This window comes from Macrotis lagotis, chromosome 5 (assembly GCF_037893015.1).
Source record: "Macrotis lagotis isolate mMagLag1 chromosome 5, bilby.v1.9.chrom.fasta, whole genome shotgun sequence".
Classification (NCBI taxonomy): Eukaryota; Metazoa; Chordata; class Mammalia; order Peramelemorphia; family Peramelidae; genus Macrotis; species Macrotis lagotis.
The window spans coordinates 271,852,546-271,871,378 of NC_133662.1; the positions used below are offsets into that span (position 1 = coordinate 271,852,546).

Consider the following 18,833-nt stretch of genomic DNA (forward strand, 5'->3'; position numbering starts at 1 on the left):
CTTCAGGAGAGCAGGAACTGGGCCTGCACTCCCAGGAGCTTTGGCTCAAGTGTTAAGTGAAGGCTCATTGTGTCTTGGGGATGATTCTGTTTGTTTGATTGTGGGGGGGGGGCTTAGAGCCCACCCCTCACAGCCTGACTGAACTATGGTCTGCCTGGATCTATGGCTTAGTTCTAGGCTCACCCTCCAAATCTCCCTTGGGGCCATAACTTTCAAGGAGAGAGTCCCAAATCTAGTGGGGTGCCTAATTCCCCTTTTACAAAATGGAGCCATTCTAGCTGCTGGGAGAAAGAAGGAAGCTGGAACCCCTGCCCCACTCCAACATCCTGGGAGACCTGGGTGCCTGCAGAGATGTAGAGACATTGAGGGCGTGTAGACACTAAGGAGGGACAAGGTGGTAGCCCTCCTGAGTCCCAGTTGCTGCAGGGGGGGCAATCAAACCCCCAGAGTCATAGCCCCTGGGGGAGGGAATGCAGGACAGACAGTAGCAACAGGGTGAGGCAAAGCATTGGCACTGGGAATCTGGGGGGCACTGAAGAAAATGGGAAAGAGAAGGGCAGGGAAGGATGTGGAAAAGGGAGACGAGGTAGACATTTGATCGATACGGCCCTGATGGAGATGTCTGAGCTGAGGGCACACACGCCCATTAGCTCTTTCAAGAGCTGAGGTAGCAGATAGACCTGGCACCAGCATCCCATGCTTCCTTTCAACCATGGGCACCTTCCACTCCAAGCCCTTCCTGCTCTGCCCGAGACCCAGCTCTCCCTCTTCCAGACTTTGCAGAGGGTACAGTAGCCCTTCAGTAGGTAGGGAGCTTCTGCAGGGCAGGGTTGGTACATCCATCTCTTTTGCCTATCCCATTGCCTGGCACCAGTGCCTGCCAAGTCAGATGGGCCACTGCCCTGCAAATCACAGCCTCAGATTCTGGGACACTGAGAGGGAAGTGACCTTCCCAGGGTCACCCAATCAGTGTGTGTCAGCAGCAGCTCTTGAACCTGGGCCTCCTAACTCCAGATTGGTAAATGCCCTGCAGCTTCCATTCCCAGTAACCTTCCTGCAGCCCTCTGAGGTTAGTGACTTGCCCAGGGTCACACAGCCTGCTGCAAAGGTAGGGCTCAACATATAGTTTCTGACCTTCTTCAGCTAATTTTGGGAGCTGGGCCTGAGCCTAACCTGCTTGCCAATGAGTCCATTGACATTCTTCATAGTGCAGAGAGCATGCATTTGGAGTCTAAAAGTCTGAGTTCAAACCCCAACTGGGGGGGGGGGGGGACCTGGGCAAGCCACTTCCTCTCTGGGCCACATCTTCCTCCTCTAGAACACAAAGTACCAACCAACACTAACCCTAGTGCCCCAACCTTCCCCAAAGAGAAAATGTCTGGTGTACTTTGTTGAACCAGAAACTAGAGCTGCTGGAAATGAGGTGCCTGAGTGGCAGGCGCCAGCCTGTGCCATGTAAGGAGCTTCCTGATATCAGGACTGAGCTCAGAATGAAAGGAAGTGCTGGACATGCCACTCTTGGGTGACTGTGGGCTCCCCCAGGCTAAAGCCGAGGATGGGTCGTGGGGCTCGAGAGTATCCCCAGGAGCCCAGAGTCCTTGGGGAAGTACAATCCATACTGACTCTGGTCTGCTGACAGCTTCTGTGGGTGATGTCAAGACCAAGAACAGAGTGGGCTGGGGGTGGGGGAATGAGTGCCCAAGGGGGTCACAGACTGAAAAGAAAAGAAGGAGACATAAGCCTGATGAGCACCAGGGAGACTTCCCTCTCCTACTTTGAAAGCCTCCCCTGAACACCCTCAGCTTCAGATGACCACCTTCACTGTCCTCTTTCCCCTTTACTGATTTGACTTCTTCCTCATGGGGTGACCCCAAATACCAAGGAGCACTCTTTTGTGGGTTGGGCCAGTCAGCATTGATCCTTCTATGAGGGAGCATGTGGCTAGCAGAGGATGCTTCACTCCACGCCTAGGATTAGTCCAAAGTCCAGGGAAGGTCTGTTTGCTTCCTTGAGGAGAGGATGGAGAGGCTGTGGGCAGGGCTGCTCACTCCCTCTCTGGACAACGGATCACTGGCCCAACAGAGTCAGAGCCTCTGTGTTCTGGCCTCGAGGAGACAAGCAGACAGGGAGGATGGAAGGTTCCCCACCCAGTGGTGGTGGTGTGACGCAGGTTCGAGCCAGTACCCAGATGCCCAGATACCTCACAGCAGCCCCAGTTTACCCAGATGAACTGCGTTCAGCCTCCAGGTCAGAACCTCCTGTCCCCATTTCTTCTCCTCCCTCCTCTCCATATCCCCCACTTCCAATCCGGTAACAGATGCTGTCAAATCTACCTTCCCTTCCCAGGCACGATTCAGCATTGCTGGCCACCATGGCCCCACAGCCTCTCCCCTTTCAAGTCACTGGTCCCAGAGATGAGCAGTGGCCATTACTCATGCCCAGCCCCGGACAGAACAGAAATTCATCATGCCCTCATTCATGTCCCTTCTTTTCTCCTATTCTCCCTGTGCAGCTTCCGTTCCAGACCACCTGGCCTAGTGACCACAATTGCCCAAGAATGGTAGCCCCTCACAGCTGGCTCTTCAAGAACTCCCTGCTCCAAGCACCTATTCCTAATTCTCACAACTGCAGGGAGCCCCCCAAATCCTTTTCTTGTTTTGGCATCCATGGTTTGTTTTCTTATGACAGATGTGTGCTTGCCACAAAGACTATTTTATGGAGAACTCACCCAGGACAAGCGCTCACAAAGGGGAAAGAAGAAGCCATACTGGGACTCCCTGAAGGTCTCCTTGAAGAACTTTAGAATTGACTGTACAGCATGGGAGACCCTGGCCAAGGACCGCCCAGCCTGGCATGCCCTCAGCAGTGAGGGGGCCATGGTCTATGAGGAGGGCAGAATGGAAACCACTCGGAGGAAATGTGACATCCCTAAGTTGAGAGGACCCACCCCAGGAGTTCCTATGGACTACTTGTGCCCGACCTGGGGTAGAGCACTCTGAGATCATATTGGTCTGATCAGCCATAGTCAGACACATTTGTCTGACATTTGTCTCCAACATAATGATGGCATGAAGGACAAGAACCAAGCATTGCTAGCAGAAGGCAAAGTCTCTGAGGAACGGACTGCTCTCCTATTGGTGTCTCTCAAGAATCTAGCACAGAGCAGGTGCTTAATAAACATAATGGATACCAAAGATATGAGATGGCTGTGGCTCTCACAGAGCTGGGGTGAGGATAGCTGCCAGGCCAGGGATTCAGGGAAGTTGGGGCCATGCATGGAGAGATGGGCCCCGGGGGGCAGAAGGCCCAGGACTATGGATATCTATGAGACAATAATGTTCTAACTCCAAGCCATTACTTAGACAGGAGCCCTCAGGACCAGAGGACCATGTGGGGATGAGGATGCGGGTGCAAGAAGTGATCTACCCTTGGTTTTTCTTTTTAGTTAACATGTGTGGTTAGCATAGATTCTGATTCTTAATAGCTGTGACCCTAGGTATGTCATTTGATTCTCAGCCCTACCAGGTCTCGAAAGCTTCAGAGGAAGCACTGACCTGAATTAGGAGAGGGAATTTCCTCCTCTGGGAGTCCCTCAAGCCAGAAGGGTACCTGCTGCAGGCAGGTTTCTCACCCTGCTCTCCTGGGGCCTTTTCAGCTTCATTCAAGATGGGACCAGGGTTTGCCCACAGCCATATCTCCAGCCCTTCCTCTCCAGGACCTCTCCCCCCCCAAGAGGAATAGAACCTCAGAGTAGGGTCTTCAGAGTAAGAGTCAGGCTCTCCAGGCCCAGGCAACTAGAGAGAATGGGTGGAGGTCAGAAGCAGTTTGGGTTCTCAGGGATCACTAGAAGGTGCCCACAGGCTCCTGGTTTAGCAGTCTAAGGGAGGAATGTGAAAAAGGGACAGAGATGGAGCTTGATCCCCTCCCCACTTTTTTTCTCTGAAAGAGAAGACTGGAATGAAGTTGGAGTGACTAACTGAGAAGAAACAGAACTGTCATTCCACAGGGTTTCAGAGGAGAGAAGACAATAGGAAGAGAAGACCATCTTGAGACTTGGTTTCCTGCTCTGTAAAATGGGGGTTGGAGATGCATCCACACCTATATTCTATATCCAGCATTGTACATGCCTAGTATTTATAAAATATGCCCATTTTCACAACATCTCCATCTTAAAGCATCATCCAGCTAATAAAAACCCATCTCCCTAAGTCCAAGGCCAGTGGCTGCCTTCTAACATCCCTTCACTTCTAAGCCTGTGATCCCTAGAGCTGGACCAATTCTGGCAAGGCGTCTGGGCCCGTCTACAATGATGCTGTGGTCTTCTCTCCAGCACAGCCTCTCAGCAGTTTCCCCTGATTAGCGATGCCCCAATGTGCCCACTTCCTATTTAGGATCCTGGGAGGGAGGAACCATCTTGACCACACTAATGGCCAAGCCATGCTGCTTGGCTCCTAAACATCACCCTGAATCCATAGAACACTCCTGCAAAGTCAGGAGAAAATCAAGTTGGCTTTCTTCATGTGTGCAGTCAAGGCAACAAAAGAACAGAAAAGCAACTCACCGGCGGCGGCGAGAGGGCTCAGGAAGGCCCCAGTCGAACCCTGGGCCAATTCAAATAAGACTCAGTATCTGAAGCGTGTGCCCAACACTTTCAGGAAGGAATCCAGTGTTGGTATGACAAGGTCGTTCCAACTCCTTCTGCAGTGGGTCACTGTCGAATGCCACAGTAGAGCAGGCCAATAACAAACCAAAAGGGATTGATCCAGCCCCTTCTGTGTGAGGATATTGGATCAGAAGCTGGGGAGATAGAGGCAGAGGCAGAAGCCCCCACCCTCCACAAGGTGCTCACATGGTGGGGTGGCAGGGGCCACTTGGCCAGCTCTGCTTCATTTGGTGAATGTCCAGCTCTCTTCGGCTCCAGTTGGACCCTTCCAGATCCGGAGGTGCTGAAGAATTGGTGGCTCTAGAACTCCCCTGTGCTGGCTGAGTTGCCTTCTTCCATTCAGGATGGGCTCTGCCTGGATGCTCCCGCAGCCCAGGGTTTCAAGGATTCATCAAAGAAAAGCCTGGGGGTTGGAAACCTTCTGCCTATGGTATTGAACTGTATTAAAAGAACTTGTTATCTCCAGCAACAAAATAATCACAATGGAAAAGTAAAGGGCACACCTGGCACCCAAGGAAGCAAGATGGGTGCTGAAATTCCCTAGCTGGATGGCCCTTAGATAGTCACTTCACCTCTGGACCTCAGGGTCAGCATTTCCAAAATGGGATCCCCATAGCCCCTCTTTCTCAGAGTTGGGAAAATCTAATGAGATCAGATCATCAAATGCTTGGCAAACCTTAGATGGCTATGTCAGGGTCAGCCATTGTTCACTCCCTGAGGCCATTCTTCACGAAATGGGAATAAAATAAGAAGACAATTTTGGGGAGGGAAAGTCTCTTAATGTGGGGGCAGGGACAAATCTCAAATCGAGTAGGAAGGCAGGCCAAGAATGGCAGCTGGTCATGGAAAGAGGACCAGGAGGCTGACGGACCCCAGATGAGGAAAATGCCCACAGTTGCCCGGATTGCCTCCCCTAGAAAGGGGGCGATGGTGAGAAACCGGTCCCTCACACAACAATCAACAGTAGTGCATACTTCTTTAGCATGTACAGATGTTGCCAACATGCAACCAGAGCGCTGGAAAGGCCAGGACCAGTCCATGGGGCAGCCACGACAGTATCTGTGCTCACTTAGAATCTCTCAGAAACCAGCCTTGACCCATCCCAGAGCCAAGGAAGAGGTGATTGTCGCCTGACCACCTGCATGGAGGCCTCCCTCCGGCCTCTGCTTCTTTCTCTGGCTACACCTTCTAATACCCTGAGTCCCCATGCCCACTGCCCTGGGGTTTTACTCATGGGTGGCTCTGTGGTACAGTAGAGAGAGATCTGCAAGACCCCTGGCCTCTCTGTACCTCAGTTTCCTTATCTGTAAAATGAGGATAATAACAGTCTAGCCCTGACAGGGCTGTCATGGTGACTCTATAAGAAAATACACCAAAGTGTTTTGCAAATCCTAAAGAACCTTTACAGATCACATGGGTCATGGATCACCTTCCTGAGGTCATGGTCCTCTTCAAGAATGAGGGACCAACAAACAGAAATGATGAGAGGCAGAGCACAGCCTGGGTGTGGGGAGGCCTGGGTTCTAGACCCAGACTGGTCACCATTTGTTCTTGAGTAAGCTTCTTACCTCCTCTCTAGAGGGAGCTGCTCTTGCTCCATCATCTCAGAGCAGTCTTTCCTCCCTTTCTCTCTTTGGAACCATCATCAATGCTTTGCCATCTCTGGCCAGGCTTCAGCTCCAAAGCAGACTGCACATGGAGACATTCAAGTGGACCAAAGCCCATCAAAGAGCACTGGAAAAGTCTCTGTGCAGACTTGGGGTGGCCACGTCAAGCTTTCCTTGGAGGCTGAAGGAGCCCTATAGAAAGCCTGAGGTGGTCTTGGGGAAGGCCAGAGGTTGCCCTGCCTAGTGGGCTTTGGGGAAGTTCATGAATGCAGAGGTGCCCTTCCTACCACCTGGGCTTGACTCCCTTGAAGTGCAAGATGGCTTTCCTTCTGAACAGGGACTAGTGCTAAATAAGAAGGCTCCCTTCTAAATAGCCTCAGAAGGCAAGATCTCCTCCCTAAATCCTGCCAAAGGCTACCTCCATGCATCTCTACTGTTATCTCTGAAATAAGTCAGAGATGACTCCTAATGGCAGAGGATGGGGCTTCCTCAAGCACCACCATGACCAGAAGCACTTCTGCATTGGCACTTCCCCGCCCCCCAGCTTCTGGAGGACTAGGTCTGAGCTTGCCATACCCTCCTGTCCTGGGTGACTCCTTTGGAGCCCCTCTCAGACTGTGGGTGCCTCCTCAGTTACTGGTGGGAATGCTAGCCAACCCAGGCCTCTGTATCCTGGGCCAGCGGAGACCTGGGGGTGGGATGAGGAAATACCTTCCTTCTTTTCTTGGATATCTACTCTTTTCCATTCCTGCTCCTTGCTGCTAACCCTTCCTTCTTTCTGGGGTCAAGCTTGGCAGATTTAAAGAAGCTGCCATGATCCCTGAATCTGCTCTTCTCCTTTCTGGTTACACCCAGCTGTTTTTTCCCTTGATCTGGCTATTCCCATTATTCACTCTGCTGCATACATGTGTGGGCATGGGGGTGGCGAGGCATCTGAAGTCTTAAATCACCCCTAGGTTTTAGGACTGAGGCTTCCTCCTGGCTCCCCTTGGTAAATATTTCTGGAATCTACAATAGGGCTTGGTCCTCTGAAGAGTGTTGCAGAAGGACTGGGGGATGCCTGCTCTCTGTATGGTGGTCTAGAGGATAGCCACTCCACACCTGGCCTCTCTCTCCCCGAGATCCTATCTTCAGTTTGCTTCCAGCTCTGCTATTCTCAGGGCTTTGTTTACACACAAATACAGACAATTGGCACAAAGGGAAAAAGAGGAAACAAGGGGCCAGAGTGGTCAGGGGTCACTGAGGCCCAGACATCGGCCCTCTCAGCAAGTGAAGCTGCCGGTGAGACAGGAACTGCTTCTCATAAGGGGTGAAGCTTCATCTCAAAGCCAGCACTTGAAGCACTCCAGTTTTCACAGCTTGGTCACTGCTCTGTCTCAGGGTGGTCATCACCCCTTCGGTCCTGTCTTTAGTCCCATTCTAGTGTGCTCATTGGGCAGGTGTGGTTGGGAAGGGGCCACACCTGGGATGGAATCACCTGGGTCAGACTCCGACAAGGTTCCTCCCCACCATCTCCTTCACCACTCTGTGTTCCTTACACACCCACCCGGGCAATCTCTGTAGTCTAGCCACATTCAGAGGTTGACCCAAGTTGACCAGGGACCCCAGCCCACTGAATGCTCATCAGCACTCCCTCTACTGCCACACAGTTGGGCCTCCTTGGGGAGGACACACGCAAAGATATATCTAGCCTTCAGAGGACGCATGCAAACATGTATCTGGCCTTTGGGAACAAGAAGGCAGGCTCTGTGGCCCCAGGACAATAGGGGTGGAGAATTCCCTTTCAGAGGAAAGGTTATCAGTAAAAGCCAGTAGAAAAGACCATGATCACCTTGTTTCTGGACTTGGAGCATCAGTGATGATGTCTCCGGGAGCAGGAAGTTGAAGACCCATTATACCAAGTTTCTGCTCTGGCTTCCTGAGGGCACATTCTCATCACCTCACAAACTGAAGTGGACTAGTGGGTCAGCAGAAGAGAGCCTCTTGCCAGTTGGTCGGACAGGTGGGCTGCCCAGCCATGCTGACCTAGGCTTTTACTTCTTCCATAACTTTTCAAAGCCTAAACTGGTCACTTATCTTCAGAAGAATCCCCTTGGGTCCATGAGAATGAACCTCCCCCTTTCACTTCCTCAGGGGCAAGGCTCTAACTCACAAGACTTTGATCACATTAGTCTGCCTTTTCTTTTTTTAGCTATGGACGCCGTGTTCAGAGAGCTCAAGGAAGAGTCTGCTTATTGAACATCAACCAGAAGAGATGCTTCTGTCTGGGCAAGGACAAATGGGGATGGGAAAAGACTTCTGCTTCATCCTGATGAACCCTTCCCCATAGCCTAAAGGCCAGGAGCAGCTGCCCATCAGAGGCCTCTCCAGGCCTCTGCCTCAGCCTCCCTCCCTCCTTGGCTGGACCTCTCTGAACCCCTCCCTTGTATAAGGCTCCATGTCCCCTTCCAGGTCCACCTCTGCCACTTCTTCCTACTCCTGGCATTTCTCATTAGCTGGTCTATTTATGATGATGAGCCAGGTAGGAGAGCTCCCATCTAAAGTCTCCAGAGCAGTTCAATGAGGACACCCCCTTTGGTTTAAGGAACACAGTGGTGACCCCAGCAGGCCCGAGAGAGATTCTTTTTATAAGCATCCCCAGGGCCACCTGCCATATGCTCCCAGATCAGGGAGCAGAGGAACAGAGAGAGCTCAGACACGTGGAGTGGGATATTCAAGGTGAAGATGAGGATTTACAAATGAAGGAGCATTGCTGTTTCTGAATAGAGAAACCAGACCTCAGACCATGGTCTCCCTTGACAGCAATGAATGTCCTAGAGGGCAAGACTATTCCCCCTCTTAATGATCAACTCACTGATCCAAAGAGTGATGACATGACAATGCCTCCCTAGCTAGGTCTGTCCTCACACTTTCTGTGGAACCAGTCTTCGAGAACAGAATTTGTTTTCCCCAGAAAGTGTCTCTATTTATGCCCCTTCCTTTTGCAAGTCTCATATTGTGCATTCTTGGGAGTGAGCCCCCTTTGGCTTACAGGCCCCCTGAGCTCAGGGCCAACACTCAGACCTTGGCAGCAACTGTTCCAGGAGATAAGTCCTTCTGGGGCCTCACCTGTATCCTCAGGGTACCCCAGAACTGCCCATTGAAAAGCAGTGGGGGTGCCAGTTTTGCTCCCCACTATCACTGGTATCACTTTACCAGATAATGGAGGAAAGACTCCGGGCTAGGAGAGAGAAGCACTTGGGTATTCTGCTGGTTGCAGATGTGGAGCTTTCTTACCAGAGAAAGGGGGGAACCCAAGGACATTGTGCCTGTCATTTCCCCAATAATTTTTGGCAGCAAGAGGACAGAGATGCTAGAGCCAGGAAGACCTGAGTTCAAATGAAGCCTCTGACTCTTCCTAGCTGTGTGTCCTTGGGCAAGGTGCTTCACATCTATTTGCCTCAGTTTCCTGGTCTGTAAAATAACAGTAACTCCTTCCCAGGGTTGTTGTAAGAGTCCAGTGAGACAACATCTGTACAACCCTTTGCAGAGGGCCTGTCCCATAGGAAATGCCATGTAAATGTTAGGTAGACAATTAGTATTCATAATTGGAAATCCTGGATGCTGCTGGAGAGGTATTATCTGTCTCCTGGTCACTACAGGTCTACAGTTACACAGCCCAATCTATCCAGTGCCCTTCAGTGCTGTCAGTGGGTGCTCTCATAGGGCTGCCATGTTTACTTTGGCCCTGGGGCAGGGAGAAATTAAAGACACTTGACTTTCTAAGTTGCTCCCACTCTAAAGAGCCAGAACCCATGATGAAAGATAGAATGAAGACTGTGTAACCTGTGGGTCATTCCCAGGAAGGTTCACTCAGCCATCCAGATTGCACAGTCTCCCAGGTACACCAAGTTCCCCGATTGATCTTGCTGCCATGGGCTGTCGGCCCCCATCCCCAGACCAAGAACCCTGAAGAGTGAAAGCATTAAGGCTGCAAACTGGCCCAGGGCTTTACAAAGAAGCCTGACGCCAATCCCTTCCCCCTTGTTCTACATCTCCACCTCTTAATTTCATTCAGAGTAGACAGTCAACATTCAGATCAGAGGGCACCAAAGTGGACCACTGAAGGTCACAAACTGGCTAGTTTGTCCAAACCCAGAGGCTTCATATCTGAGATTTCAGAAAGAGTTTTTGAGTAGCTCTGGGTCTGAAACCATCAGCAGGTTCAGGAAAGAACAAGACTTTTGTTTTTATCCCAACATAGGAGGAGAGAGCAAAGCCTTTCTCTATTTGGGGTAGAAGGAGATGAAGACAACATGTGACCGGCAGTTGGATAATACATACACCATTTCTATTGTTGATTTTTTTTTTGTATACAAGGACAGATGATTGGGGGAAGGGAAAGAAAGGGGAGAAGTCTATATGGAAAGAACTATGTTATAAAAACACAATATATCAGTATTTTAAAAATAATGTTTGTGAATTTGTCTTCTACTGATCCCTATAATTCTGCTGCAGGCCTCAGGGACCCATTCCCTGTTTTACTCCTTTCCCCTTTTAAGTGTCAACCTACACAATTACATCTTATACTGATGGATTTTTTTCTAATTTCCTTCTATGCTCCAGAAAATTCAGAGTCCCCATCATTAACGCGTCAAAGAGATGGTGGCATTGCTTGACCATAGACAGCCATTCTATTGTTTTGTGTGGTTACACTCACAAAAATGAGTGCACACACAGAATTTAGCATTGGTACCTACACACACTCTGGGGCACACACACACACACACACACACACACACACACACAAAATGAGACATTCTCATATACATAGCAAGAAACCACTAGTCCTCCAGTTTATAGACAACGGGGGCATACTCAAGATGGTAGTGTGAAAGGCCAGGCTCATTTCAGCAGAGTTGACAAATCTCATTGTCTACATGTTAACCATAGTACATCTCCCCTCACCTTTCTCCTGGAAAGTGACTGAATACAATGAAAACAACTTGACTTTTATTCTAACCCTGATCAACACCATCCTGGATCACAGGAGAACAGGAATCCACCCACCAACCCTCCAAAATACTTGAACTTACCCACAGTCCTGCACTATCTCTGAGGTCCCTCAAAGAACAAATTCCAGACATGAAATCCTCACCGTCACCCAAGAAGTCGGCACAGTATGGATGTGGGAGGGACTGTTTCATCTATGAAGTTTCTACATAGTGAAACTGTTTCCCTTTTCAGTGACTAATGAAGGGAATACAAATATCCACAGCCATCCAAGAAGTCTCTGGGTAAACTGTGAGTTGGGAACAGGCAAGGGATAGTTTCTCAGAATCCCACCCTCACCCTTGGCAGGTTGGGTTTGTCTTTTCACTGAGGACTGACCCCAGGAGTCCAGTATCCTTTAACCCACACAAATCCAAGCTACTTCTCTGAACAGGAAACCAATCCATCATTGCCAGCTATCAAGGTTCCCTTCTGCAGATTTAGGGAACACTTCTGATGATGGACCCAACTTGGCAACTGACTGGTTAAGTGGTATCTCATTATCTTGACCTGCTTCAATATGCTTCTAGACAAGACTCAGAGAGACAAGGTTCTCCATACCAGATGGATGAAGGGAGAGAGGGGCAAAGCCACTAGAAGGACCACTCTATGAGAAAGGACGCCATCATGGAGGGATAGTACGGGACAATCCAAACAATTTAACATCAGGCCAAGTCCTCAAGATTAATCCAATTAGTGCTAACAGGTTAGAAGGCTATTTGAGGTCATACGGAGACTGCACAGGTCAGGTACATTTAGTCAGTGGTATTAATATTAGTGAGTAATATTAATATTAGTAGTGACGGACAGCTGCATGCAGGCAGGAGAATGTTAACAAGGCGGGGCAGAGAAGAAGAAAAGGAGGTAAAAACTCACATCCGGGTGTGGAATAGCGTATTGTCCCTGAATTGTATAGGCCTGCAAGAGAGAAACCCATCATTAGTTTGTGAAGTGTAGACCCCTCCTCCCTAAGAGTGACCCCCGCTGTCCCCAGGCTCTAATAACTGTCAAGGATGTTGGACCAAGTGATTTCCTAGTCTTCAGGTAGACCTATTAAGGAGGCTTTCTTCTCCCACTGTGTACCTCATTTCAAAAGCCACTCCTGCTAAAGTGGGAGACCCTGAGTGAGGGCTTTGGGAACCTAAGGAGAGTTAAACTTTCTGAATCTGCTACATATAAGGAAAGGGCACCTAATGGAGGTGGAATAGGCTTTAGGGTCATGGTCCACATTGGAAGGAGTTTGGGGCATGAGACCTTAGACTTACTCTAACATGCTCCCCATGTCCAGAACCATGTCTAAATTAATTAGAAAAGGAATTCCATTCCAGTAGGCAGATATTAAGTGCCTGCTGTATACCAGGACTAGTGAAGTAGTTGTTGCCTATAATAAACCCACATTCTACTGAAGAACCAAGAACAAATCTGTTCCCAAATAAGGAATTCCTGTCTTCAGTCATTCTTTAGAGATCTCCATGCTGGTTCTCAATGTACTCAAGGACAAATGGAGCAATGAAAGTGAGAGAGCTGGTTTGGGAGCAAGGTTATGGTCTGAAGGAATGGCTTAGTGTAGGCCAACTTTCAACCTTAGTTGCCAATCTTCCTTGCACCTAAGCTTACTGAAGGCAGGGAATATGTCTTATTCTCATTTCTACCCCAGCATCTAGTATAGGGCCATGTATGTATGTCTATGGAAAGGCCATAGACATATAGATGCATGTATGTATGTGTATATTGTGTATCTCCCCCTTTCGTTCACAGTCAATCAGGAGATTTGTGTGTTCCTAACAAGGTCAAAGGTGAAATGGGTGCCATTTTGGTTGGCAGACCATTCATGGTGAAACTGAACAGTCTTGGGCTCTTCCACCCTCCCAGGTCATTGACCAGGATGGGGGCATCTCTGCTTTTTCACATAGCAGCACTGTAATGATATATGTGAATGTCTTTGGGAGGGGTTGAGTGGAGAAGCACACTTTGGGTCAAGAAAGCCTTGGACTTTTATTTCTCTCTTCCAATTTCACCCTCCCAGGAAGAAGAACCAACACTAAGGAGCCCATTCCTCCTAATGTTGGCCTTTCGATAGACTCATAGGTTCCCAGACCTCGTGCAGGAAGGAACCTTGGAGATTTCATGTTGCCAACATGAGGAGATTGAGCATATTCTAATATTCTGTCCAGCATTAGATCTAGAAGCTGGTGAGTCTCTAAGTTTGATTTTCTCATGTTGGAGATGAGGAAACTGAGGAAGGGAGGGGAAGTCATTTGCCCAAGCTCACACTACAAGTAGAAGAGATAGATTTGAATCTAGATCATCCGACTCCCAAGTCAGATCCACTGTATCACATTATAAGGTAGTGGAGGATAACCCAGGAATTGGACTCCCACATGGACCAATTTCAACCTATCTAGTTAGCAGACTGATTTTATACTTCCTTTAGGAGGAAGAAATCTGCTAAAGTGTGGCATTAAGGGATGGACATGGCCTCACATTGACCCCATCTGGACCTTCTGATGGTCAATGGCCACTCAAATGACAGTTTCCAGAAAATACTTTCTTCAATTAGCCAAAATACCTTTAAAAAATAAGGATCCATTTGCTCTAATAATGCTTTTTTGTGAGTTTGTGTAAGGGGTTTAGGGTCAACTAGAAACTAATTGGCAAAAGAAAAACTAATAATAAAAATAAAAACAAATAGATAGCAAATAGATAAAATCCAGAGGAAAAAAAGAAAGACTATTCTCTGGAGGCTCTTCAAGAGCAGGTCACCAAAAAATGGGTTTGATGTCCCTTTTTCAAATATTTCTTTCAAATATACAAAATACAGGTACATTTAAAAAGTCTATACCTGCTTTCATGGGGATAGGGTGAGCTCCAAAGAGGCCCTTTGGGTCCCTTTTCTGCTCCACCCATCTCCAAATCATGACAGTGCTTTTGATCCTGCATATTCTACCTCACTTGTGGTCAATTCTCTTTATGGTATGGGTAAAGAGGCTGAGGCATTAATATACCTGTCCCCTAGCCCCAAAGGGCTTTTTGGACAACCAGACACACTTTCTTGGATAAGATGATTTCAGATGGTTCCAAAATCATGGCAAACAGAAGATGAACCATACTTTGTAAAGGGAGAGTGGAGACGAAGCATGCAGAAGCTTTGGTTTTCTGTGCCCATTAGACCTCAGATAGTTACCCTGTGAAATGCCAAGCTGGCTAACAAAGCCAATTCCATCAACCCCCTCCATTGTAGGCCAAGAGAACAGTGAGGCATGTAAATAAGGAGCCTGAGACAGGGACACAGTGTGAGGCTGGGGAAACAAGGCTGGCACAACTGCTGTGGCAGTGTCTTCCAACAAAGAACCAGGAAGATAAGCTAAAAAATAATTCGGTGGATGGCATCGGGGGGGGGAGGGTATTTCCATGTAAAATAGGGTTTCTACACGACTCCTTGGAAACTCAGTTTAGAGTTCTAAATCCAGTTTCTATTTGGAGAACTCCAAAAAGGAGTCACCTTGGGAGTCCCTTTGCTTCAAGTCACACACAGTTACTTAGTGGGAGGGCTGGACTCATGGCTAATTATTCACCTGTTTAAATAGTCATTCCATTTCAACTACACTTAGCATGAAAATTAAACATGGAGTATATATTTCAAATGAAAGTTTAGGGAGAGCCCAGATTTTGTAAAACCAGGGCCTTCTGTGTTATCCACATTTGTCATTCAACTCAAAATTGCCTCCAACCAATCTTCTATCCAGCCATATGAATTGGGGGAAGGTTGAAACTGTTGAGTGAAAAATGACTGTTGAGTCTGCAGAGATGGACATAAATGTGGTGTTCCATTGTCTTGTTTTTAAAGGAACATAACTCTCAAATAAAGAAATCTTATCAGATGTAGAAAAGTGAACCACTCTGAAAAAAAGCTCGCTAATTTGGGAAGGAAATAGTTCCTCTGTCCCAGGTGGAGTCAAACTAACCCGGGACTCTGGGCTGACAAAGGATTTCAAGTCATGAACATGGGCATGGTGCACTTCACTCAGGAGGGGCATTTTTACATGATCAAGTGTTGAGATGAGTTTTGGCCTCTGCCTCTTGGCATAAGTACATCTAAGAGGTTTCCTATCTAAAGGAAATTCATAGTAAATTCTGCCAACTGAAGAATACTTGGGCTATGTGAGTTAGTTACCTCTTGGGGAGTTGGGGTTTTTAAGTGGAGCCCAATTCTATTGCAGTATAATTGAGAAATTGAGGGGAATGCAGTGGAATGACTTGACTGGGGTGATTTCATAGGGTCATATGAGGAAGAGGGCAAAGATTCACATGAAGTGTATGTGGCAGGCAATACAGAATGCAAATGGGCATTCTGGAGATTCCATGCTTTCTTATCTTACAGATTCATCCACTACAGAGTCAGGTCTGTTTTCACACATGCATATCTCATGGTCAGTGATTGTATCTTTCCTGTGTCTTAGGTTGTGCCCAAGACCCTGTGGCTACTGATCACTGGGGCATGAGTTCCTGAGTTGGTTTTGGAAACGGCAAGGTGGCTTTTCTGAATGCCAGTACTAGGACTGCTGCTAACCAAATGTTGGTGACTGACTGGGTGTTTGAATCATAAGATCTAGGAGGAATTACATTCACAACTAATCAGTCTTACGGAAAGCCTTGAGAAGGAAGCAGTCTCCTGAGGAAGTAAACCCAGGTCAGAGCACATGCTTCTATCTGTTTCCTCTATCCTCATTTCTTTGGCTCTTGGTCTGCTCACAGAGCCTTGGCTGAGTCACCCCAAGGCTTAAACATAGGGACTGGCTGAATTTACCAGTCCAATGAAATCTGATTGTCACTCAATTTAAACTCTCTCTTTTTTCTCCTAAGTTTACTCTTCAATGTAATGAATCACTTGCCTTATCATCATTTTGAGAATTTTTGTGCATAATTATTGCTGATGGCTACCATTAAGTCATTATTGTTGTTCAACTCTCTGTGATCCCCTTAGTTTATCCTGTCAGTGAAATTTTCTCGTCAAAGACCCTGGAGTGTTGCCATTTCCTTCTCTAGTGTATTAAGGCAGAGATAAGTCACTTGTCCAAGGTCCCCAGCTAGTAAGCATCTGAGATATACAGAAACTCAGGTTTCCAGTATTCTAGTTCTAGTGTTCCTTGCACTATGCCAACCCCTAGATGCCTCCATATCTTTAAGTTATAAACTCCCAAAGCATTTTTAACAGTGGTGCTTAGAAAATTTAATTTTCTTTAAAGCTAGGCTTCAAATGCATTCTTAATATAAGTTGATAGTATGTAAGTCAATACATCATCCTGTGGGGGAGACCCTAGCTCTTCTCTCCCTTTATTCCTCCCAACCGATGAGGAAATTGAGAGGCAAGGTCTGTTGGGCAAGGACCCCTAGTTCTGAAGTGGCAGGGCCAGACTTAGGGTTTTGGGAACAAAGTCATCACTCCTCTTGGACCTTGCCATCTCTCATGACATATATAGCCTTAGAAGCAGTCCTTCATGGGAAATTGCTTCCCATTCTTCAGAGTTCATCAACTGGCCCAATGTTACCATCAGGAAACTCTTATGCTAATTAAATAGATAAACCAGATAATTTTATGAAATATAAAAAAGTCTCATGAGTCTCTTCTGGTGGTAGATAAATTAATGAAGAGGACCTGATAAGATTTCTTTATAAATCCAGTAGTGAAACTAGACTGAATTGTGACCCAGGAAAAAGCAACTGCTGTATGAACATTATGTCCCTTATAAAATCAAAGCAATAGGTATGGTATGATTTCTTTATGGATCAAGTAGAGAAATGGAGAGTATTTTAATGGCCTTTTCTAGTTAGATGTGAATCTGCAAATTCACATATGTGTCTGTATATGCACACAGAATCCTCACTAATATAGAACTAGATTAACAATTTACATGCCACCTGTTCTCCATTCCTTGGATTCATTTCCATTTGGATTGAATAATTTCTCAGTAAAGGGGGGAAAAGGCTTCAGTCTCACTCTCCCTTTTATAAAGATACAATTCACTGAACAGCTGGGCCCAGAGCTCATCCACAGGCTGACTGCATGGCCAATTGGCAGGAAATTCTGCAGCAGTCCAAATTTGGGGACTGGATCAAAGGCCAATGAATGCTGAGAAAGAGGTAAGAATTGGTTTCTGTGTCATTTCATGTACATGTATGCATGTGTGTGATGGTGATGGGGGCATTGGCTTCTTAGAAACCAACATGGAGGCATGAGAGTAAGAGGGGAAGGGGAATGTCTAATTCCCTAAGCTCTTCTCTCCACCATCCAAGTTGCTGGCTACTAAATCCACAGAGAGAAATGGCAGCTTCTAGTGCATTTGTAGTAATTTAACCAATCCTCTGGCTATTTGGGGAGAAAACAGAGAAGAGAGATGCCAAGTTTAGGATGAATGGCTTGAAGCTTCAGATATCGGAAATGATCAGTAGTCAAGTCATTCCTTCAGAGGTCTCTCATTACAGACTGAATGAGGAGTCAAAATCATCTAGAAGGAAGGAGGGAAATTTTAACATTAGCCTGAAACAGGCACTGATCAAAGGGCTGGTCTTAAGGACAATTGGTTATTTGGGGGCATCTGTCTCTGTTTTCCCCTTTGGGCAGTATCTGTGGCCTTATGAAGGGAGATGCCCAAAGTCCAGTTTTCATGGGTCCCCTGTTAGGATGGGACTCTAGGACTGTGGATTGTGGAAGACAAAATTTCTTCCAAGAAATAGGATTCCCTATTTTCCAGTCCAGTTTGCTATAAACAAGTCATTAGAAATCTGGAATGGAACTAAAATTACTTTGATCCTATTGACATTTTAAAAACAAAGGAAAAGGCTGAGAAGAGATCTTGAGGGAGATAACGATACTAAATTATAGAGCCGGATTTCAGGAGTTAGACTTGATCATAAGCCACGATGATCAATGAGGGAACAACATGTTTTGGTTAAAGTATTCCTTCTTGGAGTCACTAAGCCTAAATCTCTCTTCTGAGTTCATTATGTCATAGATTGTTTATCTGATTTTTCTAGTCTGTTGAGAGAGAGAGAGAGAGAGAGAGAGAGAGAGAGAGAGAGAGAGAGAGAGAAGAGAGAGAGAGCTGAGCCTCTCCTTTCTCAGGTTAGGTCTCAGAGAAGGAGATGAGGTTGCTGCTCTGCTCTCTGGTGGCAGAGTGGACAACTCCCTTGGGCCAGCTCCCTTGGGCAGAGTTGGCTGGCCATGGCACCCTGTGGAGCTCTGAGCCCAGTTGGGTGGGCATGCTATGACCAGGACGAGAGCATGCAAGTGAGAAGGCGAGAAAACCTGAGCGCACTAACGGGCAGCGGCTGGTGCTGCAGTAATAGGCTGAGGTTGGCAGTGGAGGCTGCAAGCGGGTCGGCTCTTACCTGACCACCTGCAAAAATGACAGGGGTGGAGGCGGGCTTTGGGCGGTAGGGGATGGTGGCACCTTTCGGTGGGGACTAGGAAAAGGGACAAGGAGAGGGAGAGAGAACATTAGAACAGCTTTCCAGAGATGCCCATCAGAAGA

At 47.5% G+C, this 18,833-nt stretch overlaps 1 protein-coding gene across 36 annotated transcripts in view; it reads right to left on the reverse strand.

Annotated features, from left to right (window-relative positions):
* Positions 1 to 18,833, reverse strand: part of PCBP3 (poly(rC) binding protein 3) — a 352,993-nt gene that overhangs the window by 38,114 nt on the left and 296,046 nt on the right. For 23 of the 36 annotated variants that reach the window (XM_074189915.1, XM_074189907.1, XM_074189911.1 and 20 more), the window contains 2 exons: positions 18,622 to 18,765; positions 12,178 to 12,219 (listed from right to left, as the gene is read on the reverse strand). In XM_074189915.1, coding sequence (XP_074046016.1) covers positions 12,178 to 12,219; positions 18,622 to 18,765 — 186 coding nt within the window. The remainder of the gene's footprint in view (positions 1 to 12,177; positions 12,220 to 18,621; positions 18,766 to 18,833) is intronic. The other 13 variants (XM_074189926.1, XM_074189919.1, XM_074189916.1 and 10 more) reach the window with 2 other exon arrangements.